General features: G+C 45.5%; 1 protein-coding gene across 1 annotated transcript in view; it reads left to right on the forward strand.

The window, feature by feature from the left end:
• The first annotated feature begins 12,808 nt into the window (after positions 1-12,808).
• Positions 12,809-25,694, forward strand: part of DCPS (decapping enzyme, scavenger) — a 55,459-nt gene continuing 42,573 nt past the window's right edge. Inside the window, exons 1-2 of the mRNA XM_066365194.1 lie at positions 12,809-13,119; positions 15,330-15,498. Of these exons, the coding sequence (XP_066221291.1) occupies positions 12,910-13,119; positions 15,330-15,498 (379 nt within the window). The 5' untranslated portion in view covers positions 12,809-12,909. The remainder of the gene's footprint in view (positions 13,120-15,329; positions 15,499-25,694) is intronic.

Here is a 25,694-nt window from a genome sequence, read left to right on the forward strand (position 1 = left end):
TGATTTGTTGTTCCACCCGTCCATGCATTCATTGGCTGACTCATCTGATCTGGGCTTGAACCCGCAATCTTGGTGTATAGGGACAACACTCTAACCAACAGAGTTATGCAGCCAGGGCTCATTCTTAGCCTTTTTTTAAAGATTTTATTTGTTAATTTTAGAGAGAGAAGGGGGGGAGGAGGATCAGGAAGCATCAACTTATAGTAGTTGCTTCTCATATGTGCTTTCACTGGGCAAGCCCAGGGTTTTGAACCAGTGACCACAGCATTCCACTGTTAACACCACAGGTCAGGCTCATTGTTAGCTTTTGTCTAGAAATTTATTACATATGAATGCATCTCTGACAACGTATTTACTTTTACATGGTTTTATATATACTTCATATAAATAGTATTGATGTATTTTGCAAATTCCTTTTGTTTATCACATTTGTAAGATTTATCCATGTTGAGGCATGAAACTGTCATAAATTCACTTCCAATCCATTATGTAAACCACTATTTAGTCACACATCTTTTACAAATGGACATTTAGTTGTTTCTAGATTTTGCTATTATGAACAATGAACCTCTGAACATTTTTGTACATGTCTCCATGAACAAAATTTTCTAGGATTTAGCCTAGATAGGGAACAGCTGGGTAATAAAGAATACACATACTTAGTTTTGGTAGAAGATGGCAAATTTTCTTCCAAATTAGTTGCGGAAATTTATAGTCCTATCCATTTATATATGAGTTCACACTGTTTGATGTTCTTGCTAACCACTTAGAATTATCAGATTTTAATATGTTTGCTAATCTGGTGGGTGAAAACTGGTATCCTATCATCATCATATTCTTATTTTCCTTTTTACCTTTTTTTAAAGAAAATTTGATTAATTCTCATATGCTCAACATCCAGCTTCATCAATTGCTAATTCAGAGCCAAGCTTGTATCAACAGTAACCCTACTCATTCCCCACTGCCCCCGCCCCCACAGTCCTCTGAAGCAGATTCCAGGCATTATTTTATTCCTCCATATTTAAGTGTATATCTAAATTATTAGAAGCTATTTTAAAAAAAATAACATAACAGTATCTTTTAAAGAATAGATGTTTTATTTTTTTAATATAAAATCTTTTACCTATTACTTTATAGTCTATGTTTTTATGTCTTATTGAGAAAACTCCTTCCTTTATTTTCTTCTGGAGGTATTTCACATGTAGGGTTTTTTTTTGTTTGTTTGTTTGTTTTGTTTTTCACAGAGACAAACAGAGAGTCAGAGAGAGGGATAGATAGGGACAGACAGACAGGAATGGAGGGATGAGAAGCATCAATCATTAGTTTTTCGTTGCGCATTGCGACACCGTAGTTGTTCATTGATTGCTTTCTCATATGTGCCTTGACCACGGGCCTTCAGCAGACTGAGTTACCCCTTGCTCGAGCCAGCGACCTTGGGTCCAAGCTGGTGAGCTTTTGCTCAAACCAGATGAGGCCGCGCTCAAGCTGGAGACCTCGGGGTCTCAAACCTGGGTCCTCTGCATTCCAGTCTGACGCTCTAGCCACTGCGTCACCGCCTGGTCAGGCCACATGTAGGTCTTTAATGCACCTGGATGTTTTCTTTGGGTTTTTGTTGTTGTTGCTCTTGGCTTATAAATCAGAGATCCATTTTCCCCCCCACTTGAACAGTTGCTTGTTTACTGACTAGTCCATCCTTTCCCCCAATAACAGTAATGTTATGGTGTGTTACATGTGGTCTAGTCCTGGGTTCTCCAGTCTCCTCCATTTGTGTGTTTGTGTCTATCTGTATCAGTGGCTCACTGGCTTACTATGGTTTTTAATAAGCCTTGATAACTTGCAGGTCAGTTCTTCCTATTCTTATTCATCAAAACCACTTTGACTTTTCTTATTCCTTTACTCTTTCATATAAATTGTTTATTCAGTTTATCACATTCCAGGAAGATGCCTGTTTTTTGTTTGTTTTGTTTGGGGAGGGGCGCTGATATATAGTTGAAAGATTCATTTGGTAAGAATAGATTTTTATATTGAATCTTCCTAAAATGGTATGTATCCATTTTCTTATGTCTTTCAATGTATTTCAATAAAGCTTTATATAAATAATATTTTTCCTTCTTGGTCAGTCACATCTTTATTTTATTGATTGATTGGTTGGTTGATTGAGAGACAGACAGACAGGAAGGGGAGAGATGAGAAACATCAACTCTTTCGCCACGGCTCCCTGGTTGCTCATCGACTGATTCCCCACATGTGCCTTGACTGGGGGGCTACAGCAGACCAAGTAACCGCTTGCCCAAGCCAGCGACCTTGGGCTCAAGCTGGTGAGCCCTGCTCAAACCAGATGAGCCCACACTCAAGCCGGTGACCTCGGGGTCTCGAACCTGGGTCCTCCACATCCTCGTCCAACGCTCCATCCACCGTGCCACCGCCTGGTCAGGCACAAGTCACATCTTTAGATTTATTCCTTAGTACTTCATATTTTTCTGTTACTACTATAAATATTGTTTTAAAATAGTATTTTTATATGTTACTTATAGAAAGAATTGCAATTTATTTTGCATACTGATCTGATATTAAGCAACCTGCTGAATAATTTTTTTCTATAAGGCCATAGATTTTGTTGGGTTTCTATAAGACAGTCAAATTGAAAACAAAAACTTATTGGTGCTGCCTAGGACCACCAGTGAGATGCTGAAAGTGACCACAGCAGCTGTTTTGTCTCCTTCATGATTTTAAAGGGACTACTTCAAACATTTCACCATTAAATGTGATATTTGTTGTAGGCTTTTGGTTTGGTACCTATTTTTTAACAAGTTTTAAATATCCTGTTGTTTCTACTTATCTTGAATGGGTTTTGAATTTAATCTAAAATTTCCACATCTGCTGAGATGATGTGTTTTTTCCCCCTTTTAATCAGTTAATGCAGTCAATAAAATTAGATTTTGTAATATTAAGCCAGCCTTACATTCCTGGGGTAGAGTCAATTTGACCTTGATGTATTTATTACCTTTGTTATGAATCACAGGACTCAGATTGCTAACATTTTCTTTAGGATTTTACATCTATGATTATATATATATATATATAGGATTGGCCCATAATTGCCCTTTCTTGTATTATCCTTCTCTGGTTACGTTACCAAGGTTATACCAGCTTTGTAAATATTGTAGTTGAAGAGTGGTCCCTTTTTCCTAATTGAAAAGTTTAAGCTTGGAATTAATTGTTTCTTAAATGTTTGATACACTCATCCATAAATCCATTGGGCCTAGGTTTTCTCCATGGGAAGACTTAAAGCTGCGATTTCAACATCTTAAGGAGTTATACATCTATTTATTTCTTCTGGTCCCAGTTAGGCATAGGGTAAGAAGTCAATAAAGAACACAAGAAAAGAATACTAGACTAAGAAGTCAATAAAGAATAGATTTTTCAGTTTGAATTTGGATCAAACTGGATCATGTTGGCAATATGGATCTGAATTCTAATCCTTCATGAAGATATATACCTGTTATACATTTTCAGGGGATTTTTTTCTTCCTGCCAGAGCCAGACATGGAGGCAGACAGGTTTCCTAAATATCTTGTCTTCTTTAGTGGGGCAGCTTTTGTTTTATTTTTTAAATACTGTAGTTAGCCTTTTCATTGAGGTGGTGGACCTTTAGCGATCTGGGCACTCTGGGAAGTTCTCTCTTCTAGTTCTTTCTTCTAGTTCTTCACCTGGCACAAGCCCAGGTCTTGTTTCCTGTGCTTTAAACATCACATTTAAAGCTCAAGGCTCTGGGTTTCTAGAAACCAGTGATCACTTTTTTTTTCTTTAAGATTTTATTCATTTATTTTAGGAGAGAGAGAAGGGGGTTAGAGCAGGAAGTATCAACTCCCTTATGTGCCTTCACAAGACAAGCCCAGGGTTTCAAACCAAAGACCTCAGCATTCCAGGTCTATGCTTTATCCCAGGGGTCTCAAACTTGCGGCCCGCAGACTAATCCACGAAGTTCAAAATATTTTGGATAAAATTAAGCCTAGGGGCCTACTTGTATTTTTCATTTCTCTAGCATCCTAGCTAGATATTAGCTTAGTTAACAGCAGTTGTGATGCGAACTACAGTTTCTGGTCGTTTTGTGACACTGAGTAAACTGCATGTACGATTGTGCTTGTTGTACTGATTTTTTTTTGTTTTCAACTGCAGTGAGAAAAGTGTTGCATAACAGTTGCCTTTTGTAGACCTAGTGCGGCCCGCCAAACGGCTGTGATCTTGCTCTGCGGCCCACATGCTGAGTTGAGTTTTAGACCCCTGCTTTATCCACTGTGCTACCACAGGTCAGGCACCAGCGATCACTCTTAGAACTTCAATTTCTGTATCCACTTCCCATTATAAATTCATGCTCCCACACATTTCAGTTCAGAACATTTTATTTATTTATTTATTTATTTATTTATTTATTTATTTATTTACTTATTTATTTTTCATTTTTCTGAAGCTGGAAACAGGGAGAGACAGTCAGACTCCCGCATGCGCCCGACCGGGATCCACCCAGCACGCCCACCAGGGGCGACGCTCTGCCCACCAGGGGGCGATGCTCTGCCCATCCTGGGCGTCGCCATGTTGCGACCAGAGCCACTCTAGCGCCTGAGGCAGAGGCCACAGAGCCATCCCCAGCGCCCGGGCCATCTTTGCTCCAATGGAGCCTCAGCTGCGGGAGGGGAAGAGAGAGACAGAGAGGAAAGCGCGGCGGAGGGGTGGAGAAGCAAATGGGCGCTTCTCCTGTGTGCCCTGGCCGGGAATCGAACCCGGGTCCTCTGCACGCTAGGCCGACACTCTACCGCTGAGCCAACTGGCCAGGGCCCATTTTATTTTTTTGAGAGAGCTGCAATGTAACCAAGAGGATGTTTTTAATTTTGCATCCAGAATAGCCAGGTGTTTTTAGCTGAAATGTTTTTAGGATATCTAGTCTAATACCTGAAATGGAAGTGTCTAGTCCTTCTTTAAAGAATAAAGATTTGGGAGAAGCTTTGAGATTCCTCAAGAAGACTGAAGGGTTGATGCTTGTAGATAGACTAGGACTTTCCAGTATAACCTTCCAATACAGCACTGTCCAGTTGAACTGTTTGTTACAACAGAAAATGATCCACATTTGTGCTGTTCAGTATGGTAGCCACTAACCATATGTAGCTGTCCAGAACTTGCAATGTGGCTATATGCCTGCGGAGCTGAGTTTTCATTTTATCTAAGTCTAGTTAATGTAAATATAAATAGATATTTGTGGCTATTGGATGGACAGTGCAGAGCGTTCTGATGTTTCCAAATAAGCTGGTCTAAAAACAGCATCATCAAAGGCCTGTGAAGCCAAGCTACGATCCATACTGCTGCCGTAAACGGGACGTCCCGTTCACTGTTACCTGGTGTTCTAACAGGTCCTCTAGTGGCTGAGGCTTCCTCTGAGCTCATCCTTCCCTTGAGCCAAGGCTTAAGACTAGACTTTTGATCTTATGAGTATTTTAATCAGAATTATAACTGTGTTGATGAATTTGCCACTGATGAGTAAATTTCTCTACAGTTCCATTTTATATCTCTCCTTGCTCACTACTTCCTAGCCATAAGGACCATTCCTGTTACTAAAATATGTCAAGCTCATTACTACTCTAGGGTCTTAAGCATCTGATATCTACTCTGCCTGAAATCCATTTGCCTGGATGTATACTTACTACTCAAGTGTTAGTTCAGTGTCACCTCCTGAGAGGCCACCCATGACCACCTTATCTAAAGTCCTCCCAATGCCCAGGGTCTATGGCATTGCCCTGTTTAATCTATAAATAACATATAAATCATTACCTAGAATTGTACTTGTTTACCTCCTCTCTATTTGAATGTGAATTCTATGGAAGTAGAGGTCTCCTGTCTTGTTCAGGATGGACAGTGTCTGGCAAATAGAAATGGAGGCCTAGAGAAGGTAAGTGAATTCCCCAAAGTTGCACAGCTAGTCAGTGTTGGGGGCCAGACTTCATGGCTCCCAGTTCTCTTTTTGTTAAAACATAGCTACTTGCTCAAATTCTTTTTCCCAGTTGTAACGCCAGTGGTCAAGGCCAGGCACGTTTACACGGGATTCAGGCAGACCATAGGACTGTGGAGCCAAAAACCGGTGGGCCATTCCCGTTAATTGGATTCTCGCAGAGGCAGGTAAGCGAATAGGCAGGTAAAACTGCTTCTCACAGCAGCAGGCCGTCCCTTGCAGTGGTAGACAAGTGATCAGGAACACCTGCCACTGAGGGAAAGTACCCGTAGAAGCCTTATATAGGCGGCTGCACACACATGGCTTTCTGCCACCTGATTAGTGTGGCTATGCACTAATCATGTAAAATGCTTGTAGCCGGAAAACAAGCGAGCAAGCTTAACCACAGCTGTTTTTCCTACACTCGACACCTTTAGGGTTGCTCACCTCACAATCTACATGACAGGTATCTCCTGCGATGGTCCCTGGGTGAGAAGTGAGGTACATTACATAAGCAGTAGAGACTACAGCAATAGACTACTAAGGCACAAGCTATACCAAAAATGACAATAATTACAAAGATGCTCTTCACACTGATGTCACCCTGAGCACTCAAGGGATAATACACTTATACATTAGGCAGCCAGGTGCTGGTTTCCCAGGGAGTTAACTGGAGGCCCACCTCTAGTCCTCTACCTCACAGTGCCAACAAGGCCACCCATCACAGGTGGGTGATCTGCACAGTCCAGGACCATGTCTGTTGAAGCTGCTGGCCTTTCGAGGGCTGTGGGGGCAGGCAGGAGAATGTTGCCCTACTGCCCAAAGCCTGGCTTGCGTAAATTGTCCTTGGTATATACCTGCAACTGGGTAGGAGCAGCTGTTCGGTGCAAGAGGGCCTCCACAGGTGCCAGCACCCCCCCATCAGGGTTTCTCATACTGTCCACAAGTGGCATGTCCATCCAGCAAAGGGGTTGGTGCCCCACTCTTGTCGGAGTCCCTGCTTCAGGAGTCCCTTATACCACTTAATGATCAGTCCACGATAGACAGCCCAGCTGTCTGTGCAAATCACCCAAGGTAAAGGATCATTACAGGCAACTTGCTATACATCTCTTGGGTAACAGACTGCAGCCTTTCCATAGCGCTCTGTCCATTGCCACAAGCCCCATCCAAACCCCTCAGAAATCACAGGGCCTGGCAGGGTCAAACACATTCAAGGCCTGTGCCTCCTTGACAGTTCTCTGCAAAAGCACCTGTACCTATTAAGGCCAACAACTGCTGCACATTAGAAGGGGACCAGCAGACTGCCATTCCACTTGGGGCCTCTGGTTCCCACCCATCCCTTTTAGATGGATCCCTTAGCCTTCCCCCTCCTTAAACTGGAACAATGGGTCTTGGGGATCCTCCTCTCCCTCAGCTGCCTCCAACATGTAATCTTGCCACCATACTGCACGAATGCCAGCCATTTTCTTGGCAGCTGCCCAGGCTGCCCACTTCCACAGCTTTTTCAGTGGCTGGAACCTCTGTTCTGGCTTAAGCTGCCACCAGAGCTCTAACAGGACTCTATTAGACCTGCCATCTAATTTCTCTTTATCTGTCCCAGCCATAGTCAAATCTACCCACAACTGTGTCCAGGTAACTTTTATAGGTCCATTTCTCATTAGTCAGGGGGTAGCCCACACACCTTTACAGTGCTGCACTGCTTTTAACTCCCCAAAATCTTCCACAGCCTGTGTATCGGCATTGATGGGCTACCCCACATAGGGACCCAAGATAGTCACCAGTGACCCAAAAAGGGCTGATGGGGTGCTCTGGAAAATAAGGTCCCCCTCATCCCTGCCATAATATACTTCTTCATCTGACTCCCAGGACTGCAGTTGAAAGCAGCATTCCTCATACCTAGTTCCTAGAGGACCTGTTGCTGCAGCTCAGTATACAACTGCCACCAACTCACTGCCCCTGGCAAGTCTCTAGCATCCTGCCAGACCATACGAATGGCAGCCATCACCCATTCTAATAGGGTATGATTTTCTGGGTTGTCATGACAGTTCTGAGGACACTGCCTTAAGGAGTGAGTTGTAGTAGCGGCTAATTTCTCCATCTTTTCTCCAGAGAGCACAATACCATCCACCCTAGGTCCCAGAACTACAACAACCAAGCTGCCGGAGACTCGGTTTCTGCCTGGATTTTCCCCCTAAGATCAACTCTCTCTGGGAGTAGGGCTGTACCACAGAGTGTTCCACTACTTGTGGTGAGGTTGTGCCTGCCCCTGGGGCACTTTCTGCTGCTGGGTTTTCACCTTCTAGGTGACCACTGGCCAGGCTCTGAGTCTGCCAAAGGCCGTTTCAGCCCGAACCTCCTCCTTTTCCTCAGAGGAGTCAGAAACAACTAATACCGCTGACTCAGAGCCACTGTGCCAGCCTGGATGCAGCTCTTCCTTCAGTGCCTGCCACTGCCAGCACTCGGCCTCCAGCTCACACTGGAGCTCTTGAACTCGTAGCTCCTTCTTCATCAACTGTTCCAGCTCCTGCCACTGCCGGCACTTGGTCTCCAGCTCACACTGGAGCTCTTGAACTCGTAGCTCCTTCTTCATCAACTGTTCCAGCTCCTGCCACTGCCGGCACTTGGTCTCCAGCTCACACTGGAGCTCTCAAACTTGGGCAGCCTCTTGCACAGAGCTTTCAGTTTCTGCTTGCAGGGCTGTAAAAAACACCCAGCCCATAGCTCCCAATAGGGTAGCCACAGGGAACCACATGCTCAAGAACAGCCACTCCTCTATTCCACTCTTCAAGGGTGTTGGCAGCTCCATACTGGTCTGAACTGAATTTTGCTGACTATGCCAAGTGTATTGCCGATGATAGAGGCCAGGCATGTTCACACTGGATTCAGGTACACACAGGAGAACTGCAGAGCCAAAGGGTGTTGGGCCATCCCTGTTTATTGGATTCTTGCAGAGGCAGGTGAGTGAACAGGTAGGGTAAAACCACTTTTTGTGGCAGCAGGCCATCTGCCGAGCCCAGCTCAGCCGCAGGTGTGCACGAAAGGAAGGCGCTGTAGGACTTAAGAAAAAACATACACAAGACACAAAATACAGAAAAAGATGGGTACAGGGGACTTGCAGCCTCTAGGACTGAGAGCCCAGATCTCTGCGGCCTCATTGTATTTATTGGTCTCTTTGCTCATCAAGCAAATTAGCAAAGCCTGGGTCAAATTAGACTTGGCGTTCAGAAATCCACACTGAAGACTTGTCTCAAGGCTACAGTTTAATCTCTCAGCCATTTTCCTATACTATTGATCTGGAAAACTGTCCCTGGCGGCAGTGGGCAAGCTATCAGGAACACCCACCACCAACGGGAAAGTACCTGCAACCTTATATAGGTTATACACATGTGGCTTTCTGCCACGTGCTCACGCACTGATCATGCAAAGTGCTTGCAGTTGGAGAACAAATAAGCAAGCCGAACCACAGCTGTTTCCCCTACATCGGTGCAACAAAGAAAATTTTAAAAAATGGATGGATGGAGGGGACAGAATAAAAGAACAGAAAGGAAAAGGAGGGAAGGCCAAGGGAAAGAAAGAGCATATACACCTAGAAATTTTCATAAGATCAGGGCCTTGTAAGGCTGTTTTATTTTTTTTAATTTAGTTGATTGGGTGACACTGCTTAACATAATTATACAGGTTTCAGGTGCCCAGCTCTTCAGCACATTTTCGTGCACCATATTGTGTGTTCAGCAACCGCCCCCCCAAGGGCATTGTTGTTTTGAGCAGGTTTTGCTATTGCCATTTACCCCCAGGACGTTTTGTTCTAGTGTTGCACACAGTGTATAAGCTCCTACTGTACAAGTTCCTACTGTATATTCCTAGAAGGTGAGGGATAGAACCAGGAAACTTGTGAACAAACAGCAGATGTTCCTGGTTGAAGAGAATTACTTCAGATCCTAAGCTTCTTTATTATATGCGGCTTAAGTGTCTGTCGCCGATAGCTTATTGGTTGCTTGCGTAACTGTACTAGCCAATGGGGTGAAGTTGCCATGGCTGAACGCAAATTGAGCGGGTCAGGGGGAAGGTGAACATTTGTTTGCATTGGCAATCATCTGTTTTACATAAAAACTACGTCTTAATGTAATTTCTTTTAAGAATGCCTCCTAGAGCCCTGGCCGGTTGGCTCAGCGGTAGAGCGTCGGCCTGGCGTGCGGGGGACCTGGGTTCGATTCCCGGCCAGGGCACATAGGAGTAAGCACCCATTTGCTTCTCCACCCCCACCCCCTCCTTCCTCTCTGTCTCTCTCTTCCCCTCCTGCAGTCAAGGCTCCATTGGAGCAAAGATGGCCCGGGCGCTGCCGCAGGATGGCTCCTTGGCCTCTACCCCAGGCGCTAGAGTGGCTCTGGTCGCGGCAGAGCGACGCCCTGGAGGGGCAGAGCATCGCCCCTGGTGGGCGTGCCGAGTGGATCCCAGTCGGGTGCATGCGGGAGTCTGTCTGACTGTCTCTCCCCGTTTCCAGCTTCAGAAAAAAAATACAAAAAAATACAAAAAAAAAAAAATGCCTCCTAGAAAATACAGCACTGAAGAGGAGAGAAAAGGAGCTAAAGCTGCACAAAAACAGCTTTCTCGACAAAAAGAAACCACTGAGCAGAGAAAGACAAGGCTTGCTTCAGTCGCAGAGCAAATGCGTCTTTCTCGGCAAAATGAGACTGATGAGCATAGAGAAACAAGGCTTGCCTCAGATGCAAGACAAAAAAGCCTGTCTCGATAAAATGAGTCCCTTGAACAAAGGCAGGAGAGAAATGCAAAAAAACGAGAGTAATGGTGACCGAAACGCAAAAAGGATTAAAACAGTTTCAAACGGAGAAACTTTAATTTTTGAGCATTCCTCTGGTGACATGAATATTAAATGTGAACACTGTCAGTCCTTAAACTTCAAGTTAGAAACTAATCGATTTGACCGTGGCAAGAAAGGATTTTCTCAATGTTGCGAGTACGGAAACATTGTAGTTCCACTAACTGAGAATTATCCACCACTCTTGAATAAATTATTGACTAATCAGCATCCAAATAGCAAACAGTACATGGATAGCATTCGATCCATTAATAGTTCGTTTGCTTTTGTGTCCATGGGAAACAAACCAATTGACTTGCCTGGACCAGGACTTTATTGCTTTCGACTTCATGGTCAAGTTTACCATCAAACTGGAACTTTGCATCCTTCTGACGGGAAAAGAAAGTTTGCTCAATTATATATACTTGATCCCTCAGAAGCCAGTTCGGCACGTTTAGAATGGAATAAAAGAGTTCCTGAGACCTTACTTAATGAAATGGGGGAATTATTTCAAGACATTAACCCATTTGCACGTAAAATTAAAAATAATTGATGGTCCTCTGCAAGGCGAGCTTAAAAATGATGGAAAGATCTACACAAGAAATGTTGTGTACAAAGAGATCTTTGACATGTGAATTAACATTTTATTATTTAAATCACCTTTATTTATTGAGCTAGCGGTGGCTCTTAAGAAATGTACCGCCAGTGGTTTCCTTCATTGCACTCTACTTTAAGCAATTAAGCAAGTAGAAGGGGGAAACCCCGTGGGGCACTAAGCAAAGGGGCATCCTCGCCGCCTGCCCTGGGTAATTCAGTTTGAATTAGCAGACACCTTTGCACAAATCATTTTAATTACAATTTATAATATCTAGAACAGCGGTCATTTCGTATGGCCGCAGGGCTTTCAAGTCCCCTAATAACGCTCTTTGCTTCACAAAACAAAGGCTTTTCTCCAACTCCATATCACATTTTTTAAAAAAATTTTTTATTTTTTATTTATTCATTTTAGACAGGAGAGGGAGAGACAGAGAGAGAGGAGAGACAGAGAGAGAGAAGGGGGGAGGAGCTGGAAGCATCAACTCCCATATGTGCCTTGACCAGGCAAGCCCAGGGTTTCGAACCAGCAACCTCAGCATTTCCAGGTCGACGCTTTATCCACTGTGCCACCACAGGTCAGGCCTCAATATTGCATTTTTGGTATAAATAACCACCCTAGAAGAAAACTGTTACTGACATATAGTACACTTTACGATTTACTTACTGAAAATAGTTCACTCTATTATTATTTCATCTGAAAAAATAAAACTGACATTATTAAAAATAATATATTTTTTGACTAAAACTTGCTGTATCAAATCTTGACAAGATTTAGAGCTGTCAATTAACACCAAGGAAGAAGGAACTAGCCAGAAATAATGGGCACAAAAGAAACTTACAAAGACAAATTATGAGTGAAGTTCTTATATGTCCCCCACCCCCAAAAGAGGAGAAACTCTGATAGGTTAATCAAATTCATGCTACAAATCACATCTCAGGATCCCAGAGTAGACTCGTGGGCACAGCAGGTGCAGAGGAGGCAGGGGCTGTGGCCATGCAAGTTTAGCTCTGGCCTGTTTAGTCGCCTGACTCTCCAGCAAGAGGTACTAAATTTACAAAGAATTGAACGCGATAGAAATGCTGTAAAATGGGTGAAAACCAGAAATGGTTTAAGTGCTTGCTCCCTATAAAAAATGGACCAAGAAATAAGATCGGCTCAACAGATTAGTTTCAGAAGGAGTCCTAACACGGTTAACGAATCAGCGTTGGCCTAATTGTAGTTGAAGTGCCGGTACTCGCACTGACGTCAAAGCCTTCAGAGGGCGGCCGGTGTCCTTCCCACAGCAGCACCGTAGCATGCCCGTTTAGGGGCTCGCGGTCGCCGCTCCCTTTCCCTGGGCGCCCGCCTACGTGCGGCGCGGCCAGCTCCAAGACCCCGGCAGTGACTACGGTGAGGAACGCTCGCGGGCACAGGTCGCACGGTTGCGCGAGGCCCGCCGGGAGTTGTAGTAGCGGCTCGCGGCGCCCCGGGGGCGGGCGGTCCGGCTCTGCGCAAGCGCACACTCCCGCGGGAAACATGGCGGACGTGGCACCACCGCCGAGCAAGAGGAAGCGCGAAGTGGCTGCCGCGGGGGCGGAAGGCTCCAGCACAGAGGGCGAGGAGGCCAAGGCAGCCGGCGTTGGGAATGGCACCTGTGCCGCAGCCCATTTTCCTTTCGCCGGCTTTAGAGTGGAGAAAGTGCTGAGGGAGTCCGCGCGAGACAAGATCCTCTTCCTACACGGCAAGGTACCGCAGGCAGCGGGCCGGTGCCGGCGTGCGAGCTCACCGCCCGGGCAACCGGAAGTGCCGGTGGCGGTACTGGGGGGTCGGGCGCAGTTCTGGAATGCTTTGAGGTTGGGGTTGCAGTAGGCTGGTCGCCCCTGGAGTTGAGAGCAATGAACACACGTAGGGCTGACTTGGAGTCCTCCTTTGCTAAACATAACCACTAACACTGGTAGGGTGTATTGCAGGTTAAAAATCACGTGTTAAATTCTCCAAGGCATTCATCATTTATTCATTCAGCCTGTAAGGTGCTAGGAATGCAGTAAATGTTGCTGGAGCGGCTTGCTCCTCCGTGCCCCTGGGTACAAGAGACTAGGAGATATCCCTTCTTGACGGTAATGGAATTCCACTCCCCGTGCACTAACAGGCCAGCGCTGAGCTAGGTGCTGGGGGTGTGGAAGTCAGAGTAACTTGCCCTGATCTTCAGGAGTGCACAATATTTTAGGGTAGACAGACACAGCTAGCTCTAGTCTCACGTGCTCAGCTCTAGCAGGGGAGAGACTGGAGACCATCCCATAAGTAGTGAGGAGGCCTAGCCAAGGGCTGGTATTAGGGTTCCCCAGTATTCCTAGCAGAGCTCCCATTTTAGGAGGATCAGGGGGACCTGGTCCTAGATTTCCATGCTTCTCTCTGCGTCTTTAGTTTTTCACAAGGTTCTTTCTGGTTCCCTCAGCCCCATGTGTCTTCACTCTGCAGCACCTGCTTAAGAGTTTGGCCATGAGAACATTGGAGCTAGGAGTTAGTTGGGATACCCAGATTCTAGTTTCTTTTTCAGTGTCGACAGCCCATGTGACCTTGCGCAAATCACTTACTCTCTATAGCAGGGATCCCCAAACTTTTTACACAGGGGGCCAGTTCACTGTCCCTCAGACCGTTGGAGGGCCGGACTATAAAAAAAACTATGAACAAATCCCTATGCACACTGCACATATCTTATTTTAAAGTAAAAAAAAAAAAAAAAAAAACGAGAACAAATACAATATTTAAAATAAAGAACAAGTAAATTTAAATCAACAAACTGACCAGTATTTCAATGGGAACTTTACTCCTCTCACTGACCACCAATGAAAGAGGTGCCCCTTCTGGAAGTGCGGTGGGGGCTGGATAAATGGCCTCAGGGGGCCGCATGCGGCCCACGGGCCATAGTTTGGGGACCCCTGCTCTATAGAGTCTACTTTCATGTATTCATCTGTAAAATGGGGAGAATTTTTTTTTTTAATAGAGACAGAGAGGGTTAGACAGGGACAGATGAGAAGCATCAATCATTAGTTTTTCGTTGCGCATTGCGACACCTTAGTTGTTCATTGATTGCTTTCTCATATGTGCCTTGACCACGGGCCTTCAGCAGACCGAGTAACCCCTTGCACGAGCCAGCGACCTTGGGTCCAAGCTGGTGAGCTTTGCTCAAACCAGCTGAATCCGCGCTCAAGCTGGCGACCTCGGGGTCTTGAACCGGGGTCTTTGGCATCCCAATCAGATGCTCTATCCACTGTGCCAACGCCTGGTCAGGCTAAAATGGGGAGAATTTAACAGAGCTCTTAAGAGCTTAAAATTGAAGACCACTGAGAAGCTTTACGTCTTTTAAGAAGAAAGATGTGGCCCTGGTCGGTTGGCTCAGTGGTAGAGCGTCGGCCTGGCATGCAGGAGTCCCGGGTTCGATTCCTGGTCAGGGCACACAGGAGAAGCTCCCATCTGCTTCTCCACCCCTCCCCCTCTCCTTCCTCTCTGTCTCTCTCTTCCCCTCCCACAGCGGAGGCTCCATTGGAGCAAAGATGGCCTGGGCGCTGAGGATGGCTCTGTGGCCTCTGCCTTAGGCACTGGAATGACTCTGGTTGCAACAGAGCGATGCCCCAGATGGGCGGAGCATCGCCCCCTGGTGGGCATGACGGGTGGATCCTGGTTGGGCGCATGCAGGATTCTGACTGCCTCCCTGTTTCCAGCTTCGGAAAAATGCAAAAAAGAAAAAAGCAAAAAAAAAAAAAAAAAAAAAGAAGAAAGATGTAAGCACTGCCACAGGGATTTAGGTTAATGATTTCTCGGGAGAAACAGTAGTGCCACTGGCTAGACTGCCCAGAGGTAAACAACAGGGAAGGAAATTCCAAATGTTGGGGATTCTGAGACCTCGGGAGTTTCTGCTTCTGTTCTCCAGGCCTTACCTGGGTCTCTGTTTACAGGTGAATGAGGCTTCAGGGGATGGAGAGGATGCCGTTGTGATCCTGGAGAAGACACCATTTCAGGTGGAACAGGTGGCCCAGCTCCTGATGGGCAGCCCTGAGCTCCAGTTGCAGTTCTCCAATGACATTTACAGCACCTATCACATGTTTCCTCCCAGGCAACTGAGTGGTGAGCAAGTGGTGATTGAGGTGGCTGCATGTGGGGAGGGTGGGATGGTGGGAAATTAGGGAGGGGTGGCTGCTCTTTATACCTGATTTGCATATTCTAGTACAGTAGTTCTCAATGGAAAGAAGAGTGGATTTTGCCTCCCAGGAGACATTTGGCAATCTGAGAGGACAATGTTGGGTTGTCAGAATTGGGGAGGTGGGGTTGCTCCTGGCACCTAGAGGCTAGAGGTCAGGGATGTTGCTAAATGTCCTATAACACACAGATAGGCCCCCACAATAAGAAATGTCAGTAGTGCCGAGGTTGAGAAACCCTGCTCTGGTATAGTATGTTTTGAGGAGGGTGTGTGATTCGTGGAAGAGAACAGGTTCATCTACTAACTGAATAATAATGATTGTCAAGACTTACTACATCCTTACTATTGTGCTAGCCACCATTCTGCGTGTTCTACATCTGTTACTGTATTTTAGTCTCAAAATAGCTTTGTGATAGAACTTTACAGGTGAGAGAACTGAGGTTTTGAAAGGTCAAGTAACTTGGCCAAGATCACACAGCCAATAAGCAGCAGAAATGCTGAAATCTTGCAGTAGATGAGGACTTGCTCATCACACTGCTGTGAAATGAGCAGCGTGCTGGGTGCTGGAAAGATCAGTTACTTCTCTAAAGGAACTCACTTCCTAGTAGGGGAGACTGGGTGTGATTAAGGGGATGGATTTGAGAAAGACAGGAACTCAAGGGTTAAAAGACAGAGGTTTGCTTTGGATTGCAAGTATTTTCTAATTCATTAAAAAGAGGAAGAAGAATATTTCATGCCAAAATCCAGGCGTGATGAGAGCTTTTTTCCTTTATTAATTTTGAGAGAAAGAGAGAGGAAGGGAGAGAGTGAGAAAGAAATATCGATTTGTTGCTCTATTTATTTATGCGTTCGTTGGTTTATTCCTATGGGCCCTGACTGGGGATTGAACCTGCAACCTTAGTGTATTGGGATGATGCCCTAACCAACTGAGACCCGGCCCGGGCTAAGCTTTTTTCCTTAGATGGTTAGATCCAGTAGGCAGCTTTGTTGGAAGTGTGAAGGAGGCTGGTTGACCTTGAAGGTTCCTTCCAACCAGGAAATTCTTGGATCTCCTTTTTAGCACATATCCTTTTGTCTTTACCTTATGACATTCAAGAAGAGTTTGGCTTTACGGATATCCTGCCGCAGCCGTTCTGATAGATTTAGTCTTTTTTGCACCCCCAAGAAAGGGTGCTATTGTTGTCCTTTGGAAGTATGTGTGAATACATGGTGTGAGACAAGCAAAGCTTTCACAACTGCCAGCAAAACAGCCTGGTCCTCCATTGAAAGAGAGCCAGATTGATTGGTTCAAGTTGACAGAAATGGACAGCTGTATTTACTTTCTCAGGCAGTGACATTTAGGAAATGTATTCTGCCACACGGAGTGGCACAAGCATGACAGATGGCACTACAGGCAAACACACTGGGGGCAACCCCAGACGGTCGGCTCTGGGGCTTTCATTCTGCTGCCAGCCCTTTCCCTCGCCTCCTTGCATCCATCTCTCCACCCTCCTCACCCTGAGCCAAAAATTAAGGTTCTCTATGGAGCAACTCTGTAGAATTCAGACTTTTTTTTTTTTTAAGTGAGAGAAGGGAATATAGAGACAGACTCCCACATGCACCTTGACCAGGATTCACCTGGCACCCCCTCCCCCATGACTGGGGCTGATGTTCTAATAAACTGAGCCACTGGCTTCAGGAGGAGAAGAGAAAGAGAAGGGGGAGAGGGAGAGGAAGAGAAGCAGATGGTTACTTTTCTTGTTTGCCCTGACCAGGGATCAATCCTGGGATGTCTACACATGGGGCCAATGCTCTATCCATTGAGCAAACTGGCCAGGACCACAGCCTTTTCTTATTTTATTTTTCTGGTACTTCTGTGGTACTACACACAGGGATGATGGCCCCTTCCTGTCTTTCTGTTTGTTGTTTTTTCACTAGGATAAGTATTGAGGAAGCCATCAGTTACCAGATCACCACAGGCCTTATTGCCCATTCAGAGCCCCAGGGTTTCTCTGCCCCCCACCCCCAGTCCACGCCCACCTGGATGCCTCAACCCTTAGCTCATCTTTTCCAGAGCTGTCTTCTTGTCATAAGCATTAACATACATATAGAGTGCTATGCTTTCATTTTCCCTACCCGGATGAGGTGTGGGAATTTGGAAGTCATAACAGATTGCTTCAGAGCTCTGTTCCTCACATCTCTCTTGTTTAGTTGCAACCCTGCCCCTGGGTGATCTAGGTCAGGGTTTGACAAACTGGAAAGGACCAGAGAACAATGAACCACAAATGGTCTCTCTCATGTATTTTCCTTTCCTTTCCTTCCTTTCATTCCTTTTAATATGAGAGAAAAATATTGATTTGCTGTTCCATTATTTATGCATTCATTGGTTGATTCTTGTATATATTCTGACTGGGAATCAAACTTACAACCTTGGAATATTGGGACAGCTGGGCCAGATTTGACATTCTGGCCATTCTGTCAGCCCTTAATTCAGATTTTTCCCACTCAAAATGTAGTCTGTGGACCCGGGTTCGATTCCCGGCCAGGGCACATAGGAGAAGCGCCCATTTGCTTCTCCACCCCCCACCCCCTCCTTCCTCTCTGTCTCTCTCTTCCCCTCCCGCAGCCAAGGCTCCATTGGAGCAAAGATGGCCCGGGTGCTGGGGATGGCTCCTTGGCCTCTGCCCCAGGCGCTAGAGTGGCTCTGGTCGCGGCAAAGCGCCACCCCGGAGGGGCAGAGAATCGCCCCCTGGTGGGCAGAGCATCGCCCCTGGTGGGCGTGCCGGGTGGATCCCGGTCGGGCGCATGCGGGAGTCTGTCTGACTGTCTCTCCCCATTTCCAGCTTCAGAAAAATACAAAAAAAAAAATAAAATGTAGTCTGTGGACCAGCCTGGGAACACATTAGACATGAAGACTCTCAGGATTCCCACCCCTGACCTCAGAATCAGAATCTGCACTTTAGCAAAAACCCCAGGCAAGTCATGCACATTGAACTTGGAGGGCACTGGTCTTTGAACACTATCTGTATGCGGGTGGTACTTATGTTTATTTCTCTATCTCTGACCTTTCCAAGAACTCTAGGCTCACATGGTAATAAATGCCTACTGGACATCTTCATTTGGATATCTCATGAGTACTGCATAGGTAAAATGTGACACTCAGATGGGCTAATGTATGTAAAAGTACTTAGCACATACTAAATAGTAGCTGCCGTTGTTATTCCGACAGGCGGGGCTCTGCTGGGTACTGGAGTTTCAGATATGAATGACACACCATCTGTGTCCTCACAGTCTCATTACTATGAAAAGAAGGAAGTAAACTCAACAGAGTTTTGTCATCACCTGGATGTGAGGAACAGAAGTTGTTGAAAGTTGGAGCATGGCAGACCCATGTTAGATGCTCAATAAATGGAAGAATAAAGGCGCAGGCTGGCCATCTGCTTTTTCCTGTGGGCTAAGCACTGCACAGCCACGAGGTGGCAGCATTGCCAAAGTATTCCTGCAGCGGCTCCTTTGATCTCTGAATCAGGGAGCCTTTCAGTCCCGCCCCTCCAACATCATTCTCAGAGTCACCAACTCTTAACATGCCAGGAAGGACTTTAAAGTGTGGTTCCTAGAGCCTCAGCCCTCTGAATCCCCTGCACAGTTGCCCCTTGAATTTTTCTGCTTTCTCCAGCTGTCTCTCCAGACCATTCCAGAATACTCCCCTAGGGGCGCTCTTCCTGCCCCCCATTTCTGAGCTGCTTGCTCTCTTTATTTCTTCTGATATTGCTCTGATCATTGGAAAATTTCTTATTGTAGCCTGAAAGTTCTGCGGTCTCCTCATCCCCCCCCTAATCTCCACTGACCATCGAAAGCTACTCCCCACTCCATTGACATAAAAAAGCATAGTCGGCAGGGAGACCTGCTTGAGTTTCTCCCAGCGCTAGCACTTACTAGTGGTGTAACCTAAGGCAGTGTGTTGTTTGATTTTGAGTGTGTGCAGGAGTTAAGAGCAAGCCTCAGGTCAGACAGTGGGGCTGGAGTCCTGGCTTTGCGGTTTACTAACTGAGGAGCTGGACAGTTTCTGTTCATTTACCAAAGCTGAGGTGCCTGCCACATGCGGGTACTGTGCTAGGTCTGTGTGTGTTGGGGTACCTCAGAGGGCATAAGTGTTTTGGAGCTCTGGCGGGAGGCAGACAGACAACCAGGAAATGAGCGTCTCAGTGGCCCTGAGCAGGAGAGGGACTACGTGGGCTGGATGTTCAGGGGACCCTCTATGGCAATGACACCCCAGCTGAGACCAGAGGATGGGCAGGAACCAGCTGTCAAAGAGCTGGTGACAGGAGGCGAGGAGAAGGTTCTGGGCTGAGGGAACAGCATGTGTTCTAGGGGAGGAAAGAGAAATGTGAAGGAGGCCATTGTGTTGGGTGCTTGGAGGGGCAGTTGAGGGCCATGATGGGTAGCACAGATGAATTTGGGTACATAGCTGTTAAATTCAGTTAGCAAATCAATGTTATCTCAGGATGGTTATGACATAATTAAGAAAGATAACAGTTTTTTAGCCTTTGCCCACAGTAAGAAATACAGTGTGTCCGTAAAGTCATAGTGCACTTTTGACTGGTCACAGGAAAGCAACAAAAGATGATAGAAATGTGAAATCTGCACTGAATAAAAGGAAAACTCTCCCAGTTTCATACCTATTCAGTGCAGTTTGATGTGGGCTCACACACAGATTTTTAGGGCTCCTTAGGTAGCTATCCCGTATAGCCTCTACAGACTCGTCACTGATTGGTGGCCTACCAGAACGGGGTTTCTCCACCAAACTGCCGGTTTCCTTCAACGACTTATCCCACCGAGTAATGTTATTCCTATGTGGTGGCACTTCATTATAAATGCGCCGATATTCACGTTGCACTTTGGTCACGGATTCGAATTTAGCGAGCCACAGAACACACTGAACTTTCCTCTGTATCATCCACATCTTGACTGGCATGGCTGTGGGGCTGCTCTGCTGTGTACACGGTGTTACATCATCATCTGCGCATGCGCACATGTGCCACATCATCCTACAGAAACTGGGAGGGTTTTCCTTTTATTTCCTGTGACCGGTCAAAAGTGCACCATGACTTTACGGACACTGTACATTTTACATTGTGACCTAGTAGCTGAGAATAAATACACATAAATATAAGGGAAACAAAAGGTTTGCAAAACAATCCTACCTTTGGAGGATACTCGCTAGTTTTTTTTTTTAATGCTGGTCTTAACCTTCTGAGTTAATTTCATCACCACTGTCATGAGTGGTGGTGTCACTGAGAGAAGGTATATGAAGCACTTAGCCCAGCGGCTGGCACATGGTGTGTATTTGATAAGTGTTAGTCATTCTCTATTGTTGTTTACCGCTTTGAAATTATATGAGCCTTAAGTGGAACAATATATGTAACACATGACAGAATGCCAGGCACTGACCATGGGCATGTTTCCTCTCCCCTCTGTGGCCATATGGTGAATGTGAGGACTGGGTGGGCCAGATGGCTGGTATCTTAGTGCTGCTTCTGGCCAGCAGGCAGGGCAGGGCCTGGATCGCCTCCTCCTGCTGCTTCAACTCTATCAATAGAGCCCTTTCATTGAGATCTCTGTTCCCTCTTTCCTGGGAAGAATGGGGAGATACTAGGGAGAGGGGTGTGACTCAGAAATTCAGACTGCATCTAAAAAGGCCAATTGTTTTCTTGATGTAGAGCAGGAGTGTGGAATCTCAGGTTCAGAGGAGGAGAAGGCATTTGTGTGAGTGAGGCTAGCGCTGGGCGTGGAGGAACCCTGGGAATCACATCTTTTGGCTGTGGAGAACTCCCTGTACTTCAGCAGCTGGCAGGGATTCCTCTGTGCTCTCTGCAGAGCCGAAGCCTGGACCTCTGAGTTTGGCATCAGAACTTGTTTGGGAGGAGCATTTTTTAAGAGACTAACCATTCCCATAAGACTTTCCCTGGCAGTTTTGTTTATGATAGGAAAAAACTAGAAACAACGTGAATATCAGGATATCAGCTGACAATAGAATAGATAAATAAATCGAGATGTTTTACTACACTGGGCTGCTTCTCTATTGCGGTGAAAATGAATGAACTACAAGAAAAAAACAAGACACAGTGTACACAGTGTGATTCCAGATCAAGGTGACAAGCAAGCAGAACTAAGCAGTGTGCTGCCCAGGGTGCACACATACATAAGAAAACTGGGAAGACAAAAAAAAGACAAGAATAACACCCTCTTCAGCAACATGGTCGTCTCTGATGTAGGCAGGGAAGAAAGGACTTCAGAAGTCCTGGGAATGTTCTGTTTCTTAGACTGTGTGTTCCATGTGTGTATACTTTTAAATTTTATTTTAGGTCTTTAAATGGTACATATATTTATATTTATATGCATATATTAAGTGTGTATATAAATATGTATGTGTGTGTACACATATGATTTGTATGTACAATATACCTTCCAATTAAAAGTTAAGAAAAATTGGCAGGTCCTTAGAAGAACTGAGACTGTTTTCCCCAGGAAACTGTAGGACTCTGCCCTCATTCTCAAGTTTGGTTTCTAGTCGTTGTTGAAAATAAAAGTGTTTGATTCAGGCCTCCTTCCTCTCGCATTGGGCATTAGAGAACTTTGTTTCTGCACACCCTCTTTTCTCTGGGGCACAGGAGTGGTGGGCCTGCGCCACTTCTTTCCGGGCCAGCGCTGTGCTGAGCTGGCGTGCACTCCAGGGCGCTGCCAGCCCTGGCAAGGCAGCGCAGGGCATGGTGGGAGGTCCTCCAACCACTGGATGCGAAGGCCGGTACCAGGCTCTGTGGGCCTCACTCCAGCACAGACTGGCACAGGCCTCTCACCCCATCCCTGTGGGTGTCCTCGGCAGCCTTCCCCTGGCAGCAGAGCCAAAGGACAAGATTTTTCTGAACAGTGACCAACAGGGAAAGTTTTGCCAAACAGGTCACCACTCAAGTGAGTGTTGAAGAGCACCATCGTCATCAAACATGAGAAACTCCGCAGGCATGGCCATGCGTGGACAGCAGGCCACATCATGGACTTGCTCCGACACTCCATTTCTCTGAATGAGAAGTGATAAATCAAGTAGCTGTCCAGCCTGCCTCAGGGACTCTGTGTCCTATGAGACGAGGGGTGCTAGGACTGTTCATCAGAATTGCTAAGGAGCTTTCTCGAACACAGAATCTGGACCTACTGCATAAGAGTCTCTGGGCTAGAGCATTTACAAAGCCAGATATGACATGGTCAAAGAACCGAGCAGCACTGGAGGCCGGTGTGGGCAGGACAGGCTCTGGGACCACTCTGCCTCCCCTAGTCTGCTTGCATTAAGAAAAATCTCAGGCTAGTGTTTCCGGTGGTTCCTTCAGACACAGAATTGAATAATGTACTTACACAGCTCTTAATTTATCGTATTTTGGCATTATCAAGACCCAAGGTGGAAGTTGAAAGGTTCAGTTCTTTTATACTTGGTTTCATTGTGCTTTGCTTTATTGTGCTTTGCTGGTAACTGTATTTTTTACAAATTGAAGGCAAGACCTTCCACCAGCAAAAAGATTACAACTCACTGAAGGCTCAGATAATGGTTAGCATTTTTTAGCAATAAAGTACTGATATTTTTAAATTATAGTATGTACATTCTTTTATAAGACAATGCAATTGCACACTTTTTTTAAAAAAATAATTTATTGATTTTACAGAGAGAGGAGAGCGAGAGAGGTGGGGAGAATGAGACATATCAACCCATAGTTGTTTCACTTTTGTTGTTCATTGATTGCTTGTCATATGTGTCTTTTTTGGGCAAGCCCAGGGTTTGGAACCGGCAACCTCAGCATTCCAGGTCGACGCTTTATTCATTGCACCACCACAGGCCAGGTCGCTGTTGCACACTTAATAGAGTATAGTGTAAACATAACTTTCATATACACTGGGAAACCAGAACATTGTTGTGGACTTGCTTTATTGTGCTACTCCCTTTATCGCGATGGTCTGGAACCGAACCTGCCGGGTTGTCAGAGGTGTGCCTGCACTTTTCTCCCCCTCCTTCTGCTCCTTCCAATTTTTAATGTTTATATTCTTTGTAGGATTTTTTAAAATTGCCCTTGGAGTTGTAAATATACTGAAATCTACTTTAGGTTTTATCACTGCCAGGTGAGACTCTTTCCTTCCCACCAACACTTTCGTCCTTTGCCACCCCCCCAGCTTACCTTTCTCCTCGCTTGCCTGTGTTTCACACAGCGAATGTTCTGTTGCATGACTGTAGGGAAGCCCCGTAGGCTGTGTCTGTCAGTAACTCTGGCTTGACGACAATAAACAGTGCTCACGTTACTGTGGCCATGCCAACGTGTGCTGCACCCTCCTGCAGAGTGTAACCCTCTGATGTCTGGGGCAAATGGTTCCTCTCCTTACATTCCCATGGTTCCTTCAAATCATGCTACTTTTTTCAGAATTGTTTTTCATGCTTGAATCGTTATTTTGTCTGCTTTTACTTTTCCACAAAGTTTCTAGTTGCTTTTTTAAAAAAATGTGGTTAGATGGATACTGTGCCTTTACTGTGCTTTTGAAATTATGTATTCAGCCACTTCAGTAGGGTAATTCATTACATTATACCTGCTTCCCTCCTGGAAACGTTTCCAGAACGCTGTCTGCTGCTGCTCCAGTCTGGACAGCTGATTCCTTAGGCGTCTCTCCACCTGAGTCTTTCCTCGTAGCTTTCCCGGGAGCCATCCCAGGGAGTTCAGCGCCTTTTTCTTTCTTGTATTACTCTTTCATTTAGCTGCAGTGCATTTGTAATACTTCTTCAGAAAGAATACATGAGGGTAAACTTGAAGTCCTTTATTTTGCCCTCACTTTTAATTGATGATTTGACTAAATACAAAATTTCGATTTTATTTTTCTTTAAAACATTAAAGACATTGATGTGTTGATTTCAAGCATTCATGTTGCTAATAAGATATCTGATGCCCCTTTGGTTCTCGTTTCTTTCTTTATAGCTAATTTGGTTTTTGTTCTTTTTTTATTATTTTGTTAGTTTCCTTTTCTAGAAGCTTTTAGTATATTCACATAATCTTTGGTGTACTGAAATTTTGTAAGGTGTCTAGGTTTTTGTTGTTTTCATTGTGCTTGGGACTTTTGGACTCTTGATCTCAAGTCATGTCATTCCTCCACTCTGTCCATGTTTTCCGCTATTTCTTTGATAATGACCTTCTCTCTGTTTCCTTCATTTTCTCTCCCTGGAAACCTGATTAGTTGTTAGACTTCCTGTGTGCTGCTTTTGTTCTCACATTTTCCATCTGTGTCTTCTCTTTGTATAGTCGAATCAATTGTTTTAACTTTGTCTTCCAGACCTTATAGTAAAGGTTCTAATTGGTCTATTATATTTTTAATTTTCTTCCCTCTGGTTCTCTGATCATTATAGTTTCATAGTGTCTTGCTCTTATTTTGCGGAGGCCAAATTGGGTTTACTTCTCTGACACACTAATTAGAATTGTTTTAAAAATTATCTTTTGACCCTTATGTGACCTCATTTCCTCTGGGTTCTGGTTTTGGTTGTTTATTTTGGTCATTCTTTTTCAGGCTGTTGATTTTCCTTGAATGTTTGCTGAACGTTTGCTCATTTGTATGTAGAAGAACCAGTCTGATAGTCCAGTGAGCTGGCTGCACTGCCCTTTCTGTTCTGGTGACCTGCTCATTGGGAGCCCAGACCCGTCCTGGGTTGCCATGCCGAGGCTGGCCGAGCCCGAGGCTGGCACGCAGCCGGTCACAGCTATGCTCTGGGCTGTAGCTTCCTTCAGCGTTGTCTCCTCCATTCATGTACTGCCTTCCACTTCCTGATTTTGGGAAATGAACTACAGTCTCATTCTCTGCTGCCTCCTGACTCTTATTCCTGTCACTGTTACAGGTTTGTTCCCTTTGTATTTCATTACTGCTATTGCAGTGGGTTTTTGAAATGGTCTAAGGGCCACCATGAAGTAGGAGTTGGTGGTCTTCCAGGTATGTCTAGATGTGCTGGGGTGGGGGGGTCTCTGTAGGTGTAGGTAGCTTAGACCACAGAGAAGGTGCCCCAGCGAGGCCACACCCAGGTAGAGCTGCTGCTGCTGCGCTGAGACAGACAGACACATCAGTTTCTCCCAGG

This window comes from Saccopteryx leptura, chromosome 2 (assembly GCF_036850995.1).
Source record: "Saccopteryx leptura isolate mSacLep1 chromosome 2, mSacLep1_pri_phased_curated, whole genome shotgun sequence".
Lineage (NCBI taxonomy): Eukaryota > Metazoa > Chordata > Mammalia > Chiroptera > Emballonuridae > Saccopteryx > Saccopteryx leptura.